Source organism: Dermacentor albipictus, chromosome 9, assembly GCF_038994185.2.
Source record: "Dermacentor albipictus isolate Rhodes 1998 colony chromosome 9, USDA_Dalb.pri_finalv2, whole genome shotgun sequence".
NCBI classification, from domain to species: domain Eukaryota; kingdom Metazoa; phylum Arthropoda; class Arachnida; order Ixodida; family Ixodidae; genus Dermacentor; species Dermacentor albipictus.
Genome location: NC_091829.1, coordinates 130614216 through 130631571, shown reverse-complemented (window position 1 = coordinate 130631571; position 17356 = coordinate 130614216). Strand labels below are relative to the sequence as shown.

Sequence of the window (17356 nt, the reverse complement as noted above, 5' to 3'; positions counted from 1 at the left end):
TTTCATACATCAGGTGCAACGCTGTGGAGGCTAGAGATACTTTATTCAGTGGCTGCATTCACACTTAAAAATAGTTCGGTGTTCTTTTGACTGATTCTTGCAAAAATGTTCTTTGTACAAGCTCCGTTCCGAATGAAAAAAAAAAAAAGAATTTACTTTTAGAAAGAAACAAATCATGTACTGATACGGCTGCTAACATGTCGTTTTAGATCACTTTGCTTTTCATTTGTTTTTTTTATGTGCAGCCTGTCGCGCCAGCCTCACGTGCATACTCACGCGGGCAATCACCACTGGCGTGCATCGAAGTGTAGACCATTGCATAGATGGAATACGTAGAGGTATAAATTTCAGTGACCGTACTTCTTGCGGGGCTTCCACAGCATTGCACCTGATGTATGAAATGGAGTATAGGCATCTCAGTGCTCCTAATGTGACCGGAGATGGCACATCTGCGTGTGTAAATTAAGGAACACATGCTCTTTCCTCTAACAGTGACACCTTTTCTCACTTGGTATGCTTCATAGCATAACAAGGCTGTATTGAGGCGAACCTAACTTTAAGGGCAAATTATGCCAAGTGTGTAAGCTGTTTTTCTGCCTTTTAATTCAACTCACCAGATATTTGACCAGTTTCATAGGTCCTGTCAGGATTGAATTAACTTAAGTCGACTGTATTGTGTGCCCTTGAGTTTGTCGTTGTGACAGAACTGATTCGTTGGTCTTGTGAAGGGTGAACTTAATGATGACAGGACGATGGTAGTCATGTGAATGGCAGCTGAGGCGATAAGCGAATTCTATTTCTTTTGGGTCAGTGCTTATGTTTAGATGATTGCGGCAATGACAAGTGTTTAGTTCCTCGGCCTGTGTAAAAGTTTCTGATGACAAAGCATCTGGAAGGTTGTGAAAAAGCAGGTTAGTCAGCCTCGAAGTGTTTTCAGCATGTCCATGTGAGCTTCAAGGTTCTGCACTAGGCGAGCCATCTGAGCTATGTGTGTTCTTACAGAAGGCAATCAGTTTGCACAGTGGCAAGGTTATGGTAAACATATTTCAGGACAGCCATCCACTGACTTGAAGCTCTTTAAACCTCATTGATTAGTGTCATTGGACCTCCGGCCGGACCTGTTTGTGCCAGGTTTTGCCTAGCACATGTTTTGACGGGAAGGTACGTGTGTATAATAAGCAGCTCCGTACGTATTTTAGAGTCACTGTCTCCTGAAGGTAGCAACGAAGTTGTGCAAGATGCTTTTGCGAAACAGCTTTCTCCTCACGGATCCACCATATCTTTCAGACAACAAACATCATTGTTTACGTGCTTGGCATCAAAAGTACTCTCAAGAACTGTAGTATTCTTCTCGTGCTTTCAAAGAACAGAAGCATAATCCACGTACACTGTTTAAAGCCTTCTCACTTCCTTGTTTGCCTCCAGAAGTGCCTTCATTGTGGAAGGAAGGAATGTATACAGTGCTTCAGAGAAAAACACATCAAACACCCTTACTCAGCCTTGGCAGCTCTCGAAAGGCAATGCACGCACTGATGTGCCTTTTTCCGTGACCACTGCGATAAGGCTGCAGTGACCAGCTTAGAGCCTGCACTTGGTGCTGCTGAAGAACAGGGCAGTTGTCATGCTGCAACACAGTCGTGTGGCTGGGAAGCGACATGAGGGAGGGCAACTGGGTCGAGGATGTTGCAGTAATTGTTGTCCACGAGTTTTCCTTGCAGCCTGACAAGAGGTCCAAGGCCACCTTTGCTCATGCATCCCCACACGCTGACTGTCCTTTCGCTTGCAGCGAGTGGCTAGACAAACTCTGGCCTGTAGCCGAAATATGAAGTAATTGAGGTTAAGTAAGCAGGTTGTATGATCTGTACAGTGTGTTATGAGGCCATGCAAATTGTGAGTCTTTTCATCAATGTGCAAGTTTGTTATGAAATTTTCTGAACAAGACATGCTGTTATTGTATTTGAGGCTGCATTACTAGATTCTGTACTTCTTTAGTACAGAATCATATGTGGAACGCTGAGCATTCCACATATGCCATGGAAAGCTTTCCTAGTAACGAAACTACAAACAGCTTGGGAAAACTCTATACATTGGAGTTTACACTGCTGTTTTGGGGGCCCTTGAAGTGTAATGTAATGTCTTTGGGGATACCATTTCTATATATTGGCTGCCATTTTTATGCATTACTACTGTTGTGTACTGATTCTGGCCGCTAAGTTCAGCGGATGACGTATCTGCATCTGTTAACCCTGTGTTGAAGAGCGCCCTCTCCCGGCCTCAAGAATGTATATATTGTAGCAGTTATCAAGTTCCCACGGTTCTGTGTTTGTTTCGTGACGGCAATAAAAGGTTATTGCCGATACGCCTTGTCGCGATGGTGCCTCGCGATACGACCCACGCAGCAACATAACACTGGCGACGAAGATGGGATGGAATGAGACCGCCGCAATAGGAAGCTAGCTCCTGTCCGTACTCGTTCACAATGACGGCCACCACAACGGAGGGGCTCGAGCCTTTCGACATCACCCACCCTGAAGAGTGGGAGGACTATGCAGAACGTTTCCAGTTCTTCCTTGAGGCGCAGGACGTTACGGACGCCAACAAGAAGAGATCGATTTTCCTCAGCCGCTGCGGTCCCGCCACTTTTCAATTAGCCAGGGCGCTCGTAGCACCGGCCCAGCTGAAGGATACACCGTTCGAAACAATCCTCGCTGTTCTGCGTGACCACCTAGCGCCGAAACCACCGGAGCTTGCCAGACGATATGAATTCCATCGCCGCGACCAGGCACGAAGTGAGTCTGCCGCCGCCTACCTCGCTGCTCTTCGAACGACGGCACAGCACTGCAACTTCAACGACCTCGACACCGTGCTACGGGATAGATTCGTGTTCGGACTGCAGAACGACATGGTGAAGCGGCGACTACTGGCGAAAAAAGAGGTGTCTTTCACTGGTGCTGTCGAGGAAGCAGTCGCCGCTGAGGCCATTGCCCGGGAACCCAGCCTAGCCTCGTTTCAAACCACCAACGCGCCACGTTTCGAGCCCGTGCATCAAGGGACGACGACGGGCGATGATGGCGAGCAAGACACCGCCGAGGATGTTCTTCGGTTACGTGCGAGCCTCACTCAGCGACGGGACACCGAGAGATTGGTGGGCGGCCCCTGCGCCAGCTGTGGAGGCCCGCACGAACGCCGCCTGTGTCGGTTCCGTGGAGCCCAGTGCAGGGAATGTGGAAAAACCGGTCATATTGCTAAAGTCTGCCGGTCCCGGAGGCAGCTTAGCCCACGTCGAAATGCCAAAGATCAAGCCCGGATGCAACAATTCCAGACCGCTCCTCGCACAAACATTTCATACTGCGACGACTTGGCAGTTACTGCTATCAACGAAGTGTCTAAACCGGCCAAGAGGAAGATACATGTGAGTGTGAAAATCGAAGGCACACAGTGTCAGATGGAGGTGGATTCGGGATCAACTTTTTCCATTATCTCCGACGCCACAGCCAGACGCATTTTTCCAAAGGGGCGTGTCAGAAACCTACAGCCACTTGATGTTGTCATGAGGGACTATCAAGCAAACCGTATCGCTGTACGAGGAGTTGGTACCGTCCGAGTGCAGTTCAAAGATTTTGACGGCCCATTGCGCCTGGTCATTGTCAAGGGTGAGCGCCCAAGTCTTCTCGGGCTGGATTGGTTTCCGGCACTCGGTATCAATATCACGGGAGTGCAACGCATCGATCAGCAACCATCCTCACTTGATAGCATATTCCGGGATTTTGCCTCTGTGTTCGACGGGACACTAGGCTGCTACAAGGGACCGCCCGTTCAGTTTGCACTTGACCCTGAGGTTGTGCCTATCCGCCTGAAAGCAAGAAGGGTTCCTTTCGCACTGCGACCGAAAATCGACGCCGAACTGGACAAGCTGATAACACAAGGAATCCTTGAGCCGGTTGACCACGCTCGTTGGGAAACCCCTATTGTTACGCCACTGAAGGCAAATGGGGACGTCCGATTCTGTGCAGACTACAAGTGCACCATCAACAAAGCCTTGCAGCAGCACTCGTATCCGGTACCAGCTGTCAACCACCTGCTGGCATCCCTCTCTGGTGGAACTGTCTTTGCGAAGCTAGACTTAGCACAGGCCTACCAACAGCTCCCAGTGACTGATGAATCTGCAGAGGCGCAGACCATTGTGATGCATCGGGGTGCTTTCCGCGTTCAACGATTACAGTTCGGTGTCAGCGTCGCACCTGGCATCTTTCAGAGTTTAATGGAGAACCTATTACGCGGACTACCAGGCGTCATTCCATATTTTGATGATGTCCTCATTTCAGGTGCATCGCACCAAGAACTACTTAGTCGCCTTCGAGAGGTCCTTCAGCGGTTCCAAGATGCAGGGCTTAAGGTCAAGAAGGAGAAATGCCAGCTAGGAGTGACTCAAGTGGAATTTTTGGGTTTCCGAGTCGATGCTGAGGGAATCCACCCCACACTGGCCAAGACGCAAGCCATCCTTAATGCACCGCGGCCGTTGAACAGAGCCGAGCTGCAGGCCTTCCTGGGTCTTCTCAATTTCTATCATGCATTCCTTCCACACAAGGCCACTGTCGCTGAACCCCTGCACCGTTTGTTGGACAAGAAGGTCCCCTGGCTGTGGGGAAACCTACAACAAACTGCGTTCGACAATGTGAAGAAGCTACTGGCATCCAACCAGGTGCTGACACATTTTGACGAGAAAAAGCCGGTGATCCTTGCATGCGATGCGTCCCCGTACGGAATAGGAGCAGTGTTGAGTCACAGAATGCCGGATGACACGGAAGCACCAATCGCTTTTTATTCAAGAACCTTGTCCTCTACGGAGCGTAATTACGCCCAGATTGATAAGGAGGCACTCGCTGTGGTTGCCGGAGTAAAGAAGTTCCATGACTACGTATTCGGCCGCCCATTTCAGATCCATACAGACCACAAGCCGCTCCTGGGGCTCTTCACATCAGACCGGCAAACGCCACAGATGCTTTCACCACGAATGTTGCGTTGGTCCATTTTTCTTAATGGATACCAGCATACTCTCCACCACCGACCAGGAAAACAGTTAGGCCACGCAGATGGTCTCAGCAGACTGCCTCAAGCGGACCAGTGCCAGGATGACCCTTCGCCAGCAGAGGTCGTCATGCTTCTGGACGTACTTCCAGAATCTCCAGTCCATGCAGACGATGTAGCTAAGTACTCCGCCAAGGATGCTATCCTCTCCCGTGTCCTCAACTGGGTGTGGAAGGGGTGGCCAAGGTGCGCTCCGAGTTCCGAGTTCACACCTTTCATGTCCAGGCAACATGAACTGTCCGCCCACAAGGGATGCTTACTGTGGGGTGACCGTGTGGTGATTCCACAGAAGTTGCGTTTCCGGGTCCTCGAAGCTCTGCATGTCGGACACCCTGGCATCGTCAGAATGAAAGCGCTTGCCCGCAGTTATGTATGGTGGCCCGGCATGGATGCGGCCATTGAGGAATGGGTCCGGCGATGTTTTCCTTGCCAGGAAACACGGCCCGAGATGCCTCGGGCACCTGTGCACCCATGGGAGACGACCCGGACACCATGGTCACGCCTGCACATTGATTTCGCTGGTCCCTTCCAAGGACAGACCTTCTTGATTGTGGTGGACTCTTATTCCAAATGGCTGGAGGTCATACTAATGTCGTCAATGACATCGAGTGCTGTAATCACTACCTTACAAAGATTGTTCGCAACTCATGGCCTGCCAGATACCCTTGTTTCAGACAACGGCCCGCAATTCACATACACAGAATTTCGAGGGTTCCTGGATGCCAACCTCATCCGCCAAGTGACATCTGCACCGTTCCATCCATCCACGAACGGGCAGGCAGAAAGGATGGTACGGACCACCAAAGAGGCATTAGCTCGAATAATCCGAGGAAGCTGGGCAAAGCGCTTGGTAGACTTCACTCTACAGCAGCATGTAACTCCGCACACAGTCACGGGGCGCGCCCCGTGCGAGTTGTTGATGGGCCGCCGACTGTCTACCATGCTGGATCGGCTGCATCCAGACCGGGCCCCTGACAAGTCCTCCCGGTTGGCAGAAGTTCTGCCGACACCACGCATATTCCAGCCCGACGACCCTGTATTTGCACGTAACTACGGCCAGGGCCCACCATGGGTATCTGCTGTGATTTCCAGAGCAACTGGCCCGATCTCTTATGAGGTTGCTCTTCCGGATGGTCGTGTGTGTCGCCGGCACGTGGACCAGCTTCGTCGGCGGAGCAGCATTCCCATGAGGTTAGCCGAAACTGTACCTGAAGGACAGCCTGAGGTTCAGCCTTCGTCAAGCCCTTCACCTGGCGGAATGAGCAGCAGCAAGACACCAGATCCCAGTGAAACCGAGCAGCACCCGACAGCCATGCTACCTCCCGAGGCGCAACCAACAGTCATGCTTCCTTCGGACGACATAGCAGCACCTCAGCCAGCACCAACAGAGCAAAGTGTAGAATTGCCGGGCCCACGCCGTTCGCAGCGTTCCCGGAAGACACCACAACATCTTCGGGACTTTGTGCTGGCATTGGCTGACTGTTGAGTACTAACTAAGGGGGAAGGAGTGTTGTGTACTGATTCTGGCCGCTAAGTTCAGCGGATGACGTATCTGCATCTGTTAACCCTGTGTTGAAGAGCGCCCTCTCCCGGCCTCAAGAATGTATATATTGTAGCAGTTATCAAGTTCCCACGGTTCTGTGTTTGTTTCGTGACGGCAATAAAAGGTTATTGCCGATACGCCTTGTCGCGATGGTGCCTCGCGATACGACCCACGCAGCAACATAACAACTACCAGAAAAAATTCATATGCCATTGACATCTTTAGCATTATTCCCATTCATCATCAGTGATTGGTTTCGCTTGACAGGTAGTCCTGCATAAATGATCCTGTATTTTGTTTTAGCGAACATTGGCACCTTTTACAAATGGTCTGATACTGTCTTCATGCTACAAGGACGAACTAAGAACTATTGACAATCGAAACAGAAGATAGTTCAAACAGCATAGTTTTAACAAGCACTGAGGGGTGCAGTCAGGGGGCCAAATGCACAGGTAGTGAAGGATATGTCTGTAAAAATGACCTTCTTCCAATCCTGCAGCACCCAATGTGCGGGACACACTGCATAAACTGAAGCTGCTTGTTCTTGTTGGCCGCATGAAAGAGGGCCTTAGGACTTTCTGTGCAGCAGTTCTGCCTTTCAGACCTGCCTGATATAAGCAGTGCTTCACAGTAATTTTTGAAACATTCATGCTAAGGGTTTCTTTGATCTCGAACCCTAGATCTGCCAACAACAACAGCTATGATGGCAAGATCATCCGTGTGGCTTGTGGCCCAGCACTGCGGCTACCGAGGAACGTCTTTTATATGGCGGTTGCTCTTTTATGCCTGAATAATTCTGTTAACTATTTTTAGCGGCCGCTGTATTATGTTTAGAAATAGTGCATTGACTATACTGTCCTCGCCATAGTTCCACAATACACTGCCTCCCATTGTCTGGAACTCAAGCCATGGTGCAATCATGGGCATTGACGAGTGATGTAAATCTTTTCACAGCAGGTAATTGTTTATGTAGTGAGGAGGTCCACAGCACATGGCAGTATTGCTGCTGATGAATAGGGCAACATTTATTTGATTTTAGACGTTTTTGGTCAGCCACGCAGACCACTGAGAATGATTAGTGGCTAGAATTACACGTGAAGGTGATTTTCCACTGTCGAAAAGCCCTTTGAAGCATGAGCTAGAAGTGGTCGCTTTCGAACACGAACTTTGCGAGTGGCTTTCTTCGCGATGGTTCAAACCACGAGCGCAGATGGTGAAAGAGCACCTTCCACAGCACTCACTGCGCCTGTGCGAAACTCCTTGCAGCCGGTGGCCAGTGGTGGTGGTGCCGAGCAGGGGCCATGTGCCTTCAGTGTTCACTCTATTGGTAAATCACTGTGTACATTGATGGGTCTTTGTTCATGCTAGTCATGAGGATCTTTTTTTTTGTTGGGGACATACTTCTTAAGCCTGTACAGATAATTATTCGGTATAGATATGTTTTATTAACCTACTCAATCGATATAGTGCCATGGGAAAAGTTGGAGTGTGTTGAGAATTGAGCAATGCGTTTAAAGCAACCTACAATATATTGCAATCCTTTCTTTAAAACTACAAAATAGCCTGTGAAATAAGAAAAAGTCACAATGCACCAGCAATTGACACAAACAGCATGGCTTGAACAAACAAAGCTCGACATACAGTGGGCGCCATTTTCGTAAAGCTTTTATTTCTTGGCCGCATTTATTTGCACAGCTAGTATGCAACTTTATACGGTTCTGTGAAGTCGAATAACTTTTTCTTAGTCTGCCTGTTGTATTAGTACACTCATGTTGATTGAGCTTTACTAAGCTGCTCTGAAATACATATGTTGTGCTCCAAAATGAGTAATTTCACCCCAAACCTGCTTTGAAGGGCCAAATTTGCTACTCCTGGAGCTGCTCCAAAACACTCTTGGGCAGTTCCACCCCTGTGTTTCCTTTCAGAGTGCAGCTCTTCGGCACCCGTTTCTGCACTGAGCGCCGGTGTCAGCCTTGCCCCTTGTAACTGAGTGAACGGGCACAGCAAAAGGATGAAAGTGCAAATGCGGGGCATGGCAAAAGCTTGAAAAGAAAAGGGTAGTGCTGCACACAACAGGCTTTGTGATGACGATAGCTACGAAATGGTGCCAAAGTAGCGCACGTCATTTGTATGGAGACAAAGCGCTGTATGAGTGGTCTGTCTGTTGCAGCTGCTGTTAATTGCGTCCATACATCACGATTAGCGGGGCAGTCATGCCACATTTCACTCCATTTGTAACGGCCGCACGAGACGGATTGTCCTCACAAGCCAATATATTGCAAAATGAAAATGTGTAGAGCTGCACTCAAATTTTGCACTAGGGAGTATCGTAATCATTAGTGAACTGTCTTGTCTTCCTTGTGCAGCAAGGTATGCTAAAAAGAATAAATCATTACCACTTTCTTAAGTACATTGATGATGCAACACCCTCTACTGTGTGCCAATTGTATTCTGAGCTTTTTGGCAGCTGCAGTGCTTAGTGAAGCCAATTTGTGTGGACGCACTAATCCGCATGTTTTGCTTCTGGCAGGATGGCAGCAAGCTGCCGCAGAGGCGCGACTGACCCCCAAGTGCACTTTGAGCACAACCAGTGTATGCAAGGTACTACGCACCATTTGCTATATTCACTCGGCTTGTCAAGCATAGAGGTTTGGCCTTGTAGGTAAGGCATACTTTGGACTGTTTAAATGCATGAAACAATGAGGACAAACGAGATGGATGCACATAAGCTCTTACTTCAACAGAGGCATTATTGGAAACAGGTGTGCATATTTATACTAATGCATATCACACATGCGGGAGCAAAGATGCCATGCATGCTTAATATCACGTTCGAAAATGAAGTTGTTGAAGTTGGCTTTACTGTGTTTCTCCTCTTGCCTGTCCTCAATGTTGATGCCACTTGAATGATCCAAAGTTCACTCAGCTGTTGAGTGCAGCATTGGGCTTCATCGGTTATACACCTCTGGACTGTTAAGGCACTCCGACACTGCCAAAGGGACACGTCGCATGACCTATGCTGTTTCATGCACATAGCAGGCAATGCAGGTCGTGTGGCCACAGTACATTTAAACCTCAATATTGGTATGCATCACGTAACCGCACAAAAACAAGGGACAAAGAAGGAACACACAGGACAGGCGCACACAGGACAGCTGCGCCTGTCCTGTGTGTTCCTTCTTTGTCCCTTGTTTTTGTGCGGTTACATGATGCATACCAATAACGACCACCAACTAGCCCGCTTATCCCTGTTAAATAAACCTCAATATAACAGTCGTTAAAATTGGCAATTTGTTTTGTGACATCAAAATTTCATTGAAATTCAACCGTTTATGGAAATAAGTACAGTCGCCTATGGATCTGTCATACGTGGAAGGGGGCAGACAATTTTCTAAATTAGTGGGCAATAGGAAAAAGCAAATTTAAATGAAAAAAAGTTCATTTTATTCAATTGGAGAGATGGCAACAAAAGATACAGTTTCATGCCGTGTCGACAATATTGTCGACACAGTCGCTAATCTTCAGATCAGCGATCCAAAGCAAAGCCAGCCATGCTTTTGCACCAACTCCGCATTTACAACTGATAGTATCACCCGCAGTGCGATGACGGTATCATGAAAAGCGCCAGCAACAGGGAATGAATGCTTCGTCTGCCTCTCACTTCCACGAGTCTCCGAAACTCGAGATTACGCAGCCTAGCAGTACTAAATGCACGACAAGACAGCACATATGATGCCACGGCGTCTCGACACTCCACTCTACGCTCGCGCATCAGATTACCTCTAAAGCAGAGCATGCGGGCTGCATATGCACATGCACTGAGCTGCGCTGACAGCCATGTGCAGCCATGGCGGCGCTAGAAGAGCAAGTGTGCACGAACTTTCCCCTTTTCCCCAACTTTTCCCCTCCCCACATTCCTCTTGCTCGCATGAGAAGACAGCTCTCATCAAGCCATCATTCCTCTCTGCTCACCCTCGCATGATTTCACTCGCAGCCAAAGCATACAGCGCGTGTGGCACAATAGGATCTTATCAGACTTGGGACTTTCTTTGGAACATGATGCTGTTGCGCTTCGGTGGTTGCTCATGGTCGCATGGCTGGCTTGCAGTTTGACAGGTGCACTTGGCAAGAGCCGTTCGTAATTCATCCACTTCACCATCTGCGTCCGTGGAAGTTTCCATTTATTGTGTCTGTTTCTTCGAGGTGGCAGTGAAATTTTGTTGCATAGAAATCGTGCATATAGCACACTCCATTATATTGAGGTTCTAGATACGCGTGTTCTATGGACAAGAAATTATGAAATAGTTAAATACTTCGTTATATTGAGAAGTTCCTTATATCAAGGGTTAAGTATCACTATTTCGGCATCTTCGGGGTTTTATAACAAAATAAATGCGTTTTGTAGACGCATACTTCTGTTTTTAGTTTGCAGGAAACCTTTTGAAAATTTGTCTGAAATATTTTTAGCTTCATCGTCATAGCTAGAATGCCCCCCCCCCCCCCCCCCCAAAAAAAAAAACCCCTAATTTTGGTGTCAGTCATTGGCAGTTGGTCAAAAACCAAAGTTTGGAAATTTTTCACGGACATACTGCGGGTGTCATAAACTTAACTTTCCTTGGGTCAATAGTACTAGTAGAGCAGATTTACGGAAAAAATGTTGGCGGGGTACAGTATCTTAGCTTTCTTGATAGGCCTCCGAAATTGTAAAATCTCTTAAGTCGTTATAACACTGTTTTCCATCCTTAGTGAATATGAATTTTTTTCAAGAACTACATGCTAAGATTTGCAAAGCAAAGGTTGATTCCTTTCTATAGAGACATTTTGCCACCTCATATAAAAATTTCACTGAAAACTAAAACTAGTCGGGACCCCCTTTAGCCTGTTCTTATCTGAACTCGTTCTCCACTCGTTTGGTAGTAAATAGGTTCACTTTTGAAGCCTTTCATGTAATGCATGCATCTTATTTAGTGACATAAGGGTATGAAACGGAATTTTGCACTGAATTACATTATGCATATGTGACCTATTACTTTTGGTCATGGATGGAAACTGGAAGAGAAGTCTACGAGCCGTCATAGCTTTTCTGCTATGCATCAAATGGAGCACCACTTAGCTGCTGGAGACTGTCCATGCCAGAAAAAGTCACTCTCCTTGCTAGTAGCCCCTCTTCAGCATTCGCACTCTTTTCACTCTAGCAGAGCAGTGCATGCCATTATCACTAACATATTATGAAAGCAATTCATTAGGCTAAAGAAGTGTAATCACTTGTGCATGGTCCTCAAAGCTATAAAGCTCGTGACGCCCATTTACGCAAGGTTCGTTTGTGTACTAGAGATTGCTAATATAAAAAATAGTAGTGATTTGAGTAATTTTGTAGACATTACTATCCTAGTATTTAATTCTCGGAAAAGCTAATAAACTTATCACAGAATAAAATATTATAAATCTTGATTAAAATGTTGCACTTATTTTATTTCTCTTATTCCCCTTTGGTACGAGAGGAGTGGCAGTCATAGACTGACGGGGTAGTTTTTATTAACTATTAATCCATTCTGTGCTTGTTTTACATTTCTACTATTTTTCTTGAAAAAAATATTGTCGATATTCCTAGAGTTGTTAAATTATAAAAATAACTATTGGTATGCCATACGGGTTTTAATGCCCTTGCTGTAGAAACTATAAAAAATTATTCTCTATGTTAGAGTTGATTTTGAAAATATAAATCATTTCTTAATTTTGATTCATATTTCATTAAGGAAGTCAATAAATAAGAATAAGGGAGATTGACTCAACTAAAGCTTGTTTATAGTCATGACATTTTTCTAATTGTTTATATTTACACTGCACTGCTGAGAGGGGCTCGGACAGAGAGTGCGTGCATTAATCACTAAATCGCACCATGTACTAAATATGTATCGACTTGCAAACGCTACTCAAACTTAACAACACAAGGGATCAACATGAGAACTGCAGTTGGTGCAAAGCTCTGTTAGCATAGGCATAAAAGGGCCTCGAAGGTGGGCTGCTAGGAAAGGGGTGAAAGTGTGTAGTCGTTAGTTCCACATCCCATGAGTGCCTTCGATGGTTTCTACTATTGCGTTTTGTTTAACAGGCCACTGCATTGTATACTAGCTATGCTTGTATCATTGAGCATTTCTAAAAAAAATGGAAGCTTTTGCCTCAGAGTTTAAAACTGGGCGAGTTGGTTATAACAGGAGTAACACAAGATAGAGAAGTGCACAGCACATGTGGTGTCCTGTGTACTTTGCTGTCTTGTGCTGCCATTAGTTTTGTGCTGCTTTTACTAAGAAGCTTATGATTCGAATGGACGAGGACAGCCCATGTTCAAGTGCTAGAACCTTTACTCAGATTATCCATATTAGTAACCAGAGTTGTTTATGCCCACTGCCTTGGGAAGCACAATGCAAGATTTTGTGGAGGTTGTTTTCAATTTTTTAGGATGATGCAACTTTTGTGTCTGTTTGCGCTAAGGAGAGCTCTGAAAATAAACCTACACATTTGACTGTACTATAATTAGTGGTAGTGAATTTAGCGCATGATTGCATGTTGCATGAGATAACCTGTGCACAAAATACACATCGCACAACAATGTAGCGTGTGAAAGTGTAGTAGTGTGATAAGCAATTATAGAACAAGTGCTACGTGGTTTGTTGATGGTCAGTGGGAAGCCGTCACGTGGGGTCCAGTCCAGAGAGCAGCCGAGCGGATCCATTCAAGTGCCAGCATGAGGAAGGCAGCAACACCGTTCCTTTGGTCTTTGTGTTCATCACATCAGGAGCCATGCAGCCGTAAAGACACTTGGGCTATCTTCATCATTACAATGGCCCCATGACAGAAGAGCAGCCGTCCTGGTAACTTGCGGTGACAACACAATAATTGGATCGTAATATGGTTTCAGCGGGCTGACATGTACAGTCTCGCAACCGTGACGCTGCAGGTCGTCAAAGGTTCGACCACATAGTTTACCGCAGATGTACAGGCGACGATCCAATAGGCGACAATCGGCATTGAGCCAGAAGCTTAAACGAAAGATCAAGAACATGGGGCGGAATCCACAAACAAATGAGGGAGCCGACATGGAATGTGGTAGTGCTCAAGTCGTTGTCACGTCGATTCCACTGGTGAGCTTGACCTTCCATCATTAAGGTACGCACAAGTTGGCGGCATTCTTCAGTGTACTTTACTACTTCTGATATGGGCTGATATTTGGAAGCATCGGGTTGCTATGACAGTACTATATCGAGCGTGCACAAGGGTTCTCATTAATATAACAAAAAGAATGGCGAAAAACCTGTGGTCGCTTGAGTTGCGCTATTGTAAGCGTAGGTTACAAAGAGGAGAACAATGGCCTTGTTTGAGTGGTTCGACATGATGTTTGTAGTGACTACTATGTCACCAAGAGCGTGATTGAAGCGCTCACTTAATTCATTGGTTTGAGGATGGTACGCGGTAGATGTGCGGTGGATGTCATGGCATTTGGCATGTAGTGCTTCAACCACTTGGGGCAGAAAGACATGTCCTCTTTCACTGAGGAGTTCTCAAGAAGTGCCATGTCAAAGCACGAATTGCGCAGGATGAAGAAAGCAACCTTGCATGCTGTAGCAGCAGGTAGGGTGGCTGTCTCAGCATAATGGGTGAGACGGTCAACACCAACGCCGGCATCTACTTGGAAGCCGATTATCCATCGGGTTCCATACGGAGTGCACGGGAGTGGGCCGTAAAGGTAGATGCTGATCCGATCGAAAAGACTCGCAAGGCAAGGTAGAGTCTGAAGAGTTCCAGTCGAGCTTTGCAGAGGAATGTTGCTTTGTTGGCACGCTTCACAAGTACGGATGTACTTGAGAACAAAGCTGTACATACCATGCCACTAGAAGCATTGGTACAACCTTTGCTTAAGTTTTCAGCATACCTGCATGAGCACTCTGTGGGTCAGCATGAAAAGCAGTGTCAGAGCCCATGTGACGAGGTATTACAAGAAGCCACTTGCGACCATTCAGTACTGTCATTTGGTAGTGACTGTCCAGAAACACAACAGCAAACCTATCAGTAGCTTAACTAACTTTTATTGGGCAAACCAGTGCCCACTAAAGCAAGTTACTGACCCTAAACTGAAGTCATTGGACACGGAGTGCCCCCAGGTGCATCACTATAGTTTGTGCATCCACAGCTTCCTCAGTCACTGGCAGCTAGTGGTGCGCCTGGGCCAAGTCTAGTTGTGTGAATACCTTCTCACCCCATAGGAATGCAAACAGATGGCCGATCACTGGCACAGGATATGCAATGGGCTGCAGGGCCTTGTTAAAAGTGCACTTGTAGTCAGCACAAATGTGAATATCTCCGTTTGCCTTCAATGAAGTTACAATAGTTGCTTCCTATCGGGCATGATCGATGGGCTCAAGAATTCCCTGTGGTATCACCTTATCCAGGTCAGCATCAATTTTGGGGCAGAGCGCAAATGTTACTCTCTGAGCCTTCAGGTGGACTGGTCCAACGTCCGGGTTGAGAGGGTACTGCATCTGGTGGTCCACGGTAACTACTCAGCACTCTGTCGAATACCAAGACGAAATCCCTGAATCTGTCTTTACACGGAGCAGGCAGTTGGCTGACAGGTTGCACACCGGTGTTACTGATGCCTAATGCCTGGAACCAATCCAGACCGGGCAGGCTCGTGCGCTTGTCTTTGATGGTTGCCAGTTTCAGTAGCCCGTTGAAATGGTTGAATGTCAGTCTGACTATGCTTATTCCATACACGGCAGTGCGGTTCTGTCGGTAATCTCTCATTACAATATCAAGCAGTTGCAGCTTCGGAAGTCTTCCGTTTGGAAAAATTTTCCTAGCTGTAACGCAGCGCTTTGGGCATGTTGGTATGACATGATGAGGCTTATAGCACATGTTAGTTAGTTAGTTAAATGGGGTTTAATGGCGCAAAAGCGGCTGAGGCTATGCTGCGCCAAACACGAGGTGTTTTAAAATCAAGTTTATGCAGGAAAAGGCTTTGTTAATCTATATTTTATGTAAAAATCCAGTGTCGTGTAGAAATTTACAGACGTCACATAATGGGACTAGCGGATCATCACCTAAAATTAGAGCAGGGTGTAAAGGTATGTGTAGTGGATATAATTTGTGCAAAAGTGTTCGTCTGTGTGTTTCAGTCTGCGTACATGTGAGTAATATGTGCATAACTGTTAGTGGCTGTTGACATTTCTCGCATGTTGGTGTGTCTTCTTTCGTAAGTAAGTAATTGTGCGGGAGGTGTGTGTGCCCAATGCGTAGTCGGCATAAAACTACTTCGATGAACCGCTCCTGATGATAGCATGACTTCCACTCGCCAACTATGGGTTTCGTGAGATGTAGTTTGTTGTCCGCACAACGGTCCCATTCGCGTTGCCATTTTACCGTGAAGTCTTTTCTAATTGCACGGATGCTATCATTATATGGGAGTTTCGTGTTTGTAATATCTTTATGCGCTGCCATCAATGCACATCTCAGCTGCTTCGTTACCTGGTATCCCAACATGGCTTGGGACCCAACAGAAACGAATTGACCTCCCGTATTCGTTAAGCACCAACATGTTTAAAATGTCTCCTATCAGGGGTTCACACTCGGATTTCAACTGTAGAGCCTTCAGTGAGCTTAAAGAGTCAGTGTATATGACTGCATGTTTGTGTTTATCAGTTATAATCTTTTTAACAGCAACCCAGATAGCACATGAAAGGACGAGGACACAGAAAGATGTGAATCTGCAATAATTGACTCCCGGTGATAGCACTCTGTTATCTAGGCGCCAATCCCTCCTTCGTCGCCAGTGTTGTACTATTGCGAAAGCGACGACACTCTGACCCGCTGCTTGACTCAACTGTAGAAGGCACAGCCACTTGCTACGGCCCCTCTTTATTCACTTCTGTGACTTCATAGTCAGAACCAAGCAAAGTTGTCTTGGGATGATTGCATGCGACCATAGGAATCTGCCAGTAGCCAGATTGCAGGTCCAATCACAAGTACCCAGTGCCTTCTAAACAACTGAGTGCATCGTCAATTCAGGATAAGGGGTAGACGTCCTTCCATGTTAAGTTGTTGAGACGGTGTTAATCGATGGTGTTAAACGACGCAAAATCAAATAAAGTAATATTTTTTGCGCACTAGCGCAACTGGAGACGACCATAGACTCTGGAATGGTTGAATGATGCCACGCTCGAGCACGTCATTCACTTGGTCGTTGATTACACGACGCTGCACTGCTGAAATGTGATAGGGGTATTGTCTGAAGGAGGCCGTGATCCGATGTCGATCGTGGTGGGGAACACTGTCCGTACTACCCAAGGTGTGTTTCGTACAGTCGAAGGAAGAGCAGAACGTATCTAGGAGAGACAGGAGTTGCTTGCAGTGCTTCAGGGAAAGGTTGGCGTCAATGCATGTATCAAAGACTTCGGTAGCCAATCATGAACATTTTGGAAACGGTGTCATGGTGTCAAGCGAAAGACCAGAAGAGAAGCCAGGAACGTCCAAACACTCCGATATGTCAACGGGATTGACACAGCCGACTCATGGCAAAGCAGAGTGAGTGGGTATGGGAACGGCTGGTGCACTAGCATAAGCCCCGTTTACATGAATGCGACAGTGGCGCATCGCATTTCCAAGCGCATTTGGGAAAGGTGATGCGACGCTGTTTACATGTAGCGCCTTAACTCTCGCAAAAACGTAGCG

The 17356-nt window shown here is 46.8% G+C and overlaps 1 protein-coding gene across 5 annotated transcripts in view; it reads left to right on the top strand.

Annotated features, from left to right (window-relative positions):
- Aldh-III (Aldehyde dehydrogenase type III) overlaps positions 1–17356 on the top strand; it is a 224632-nt gene that overhangs the window by 177047 nt on the left and 30229 nt on the right. For 3 of the 5 annotated variants that reach the window (XM_070525383.1, XM_070525379.1, XM_070525381.1), the window contains one exon: positions 9162–9232. The exons of 1 other annotated variant lie outside the window; for it this stretch is intronic. In XM_070525383.1, coding sequence (XP_070381484.1) covers positions 9162–9194 — 33 coding nt within the window. In that variant the 3' untranslated portion in view covers positions 9195–9232. Of the gene's footprint in view, positions 1–9161; positions 9294–17356 lie in introns of all 5 variants that reach the window. One more of the 5 variants, XR_011508491.1, reaches the window with a different exon arrangement.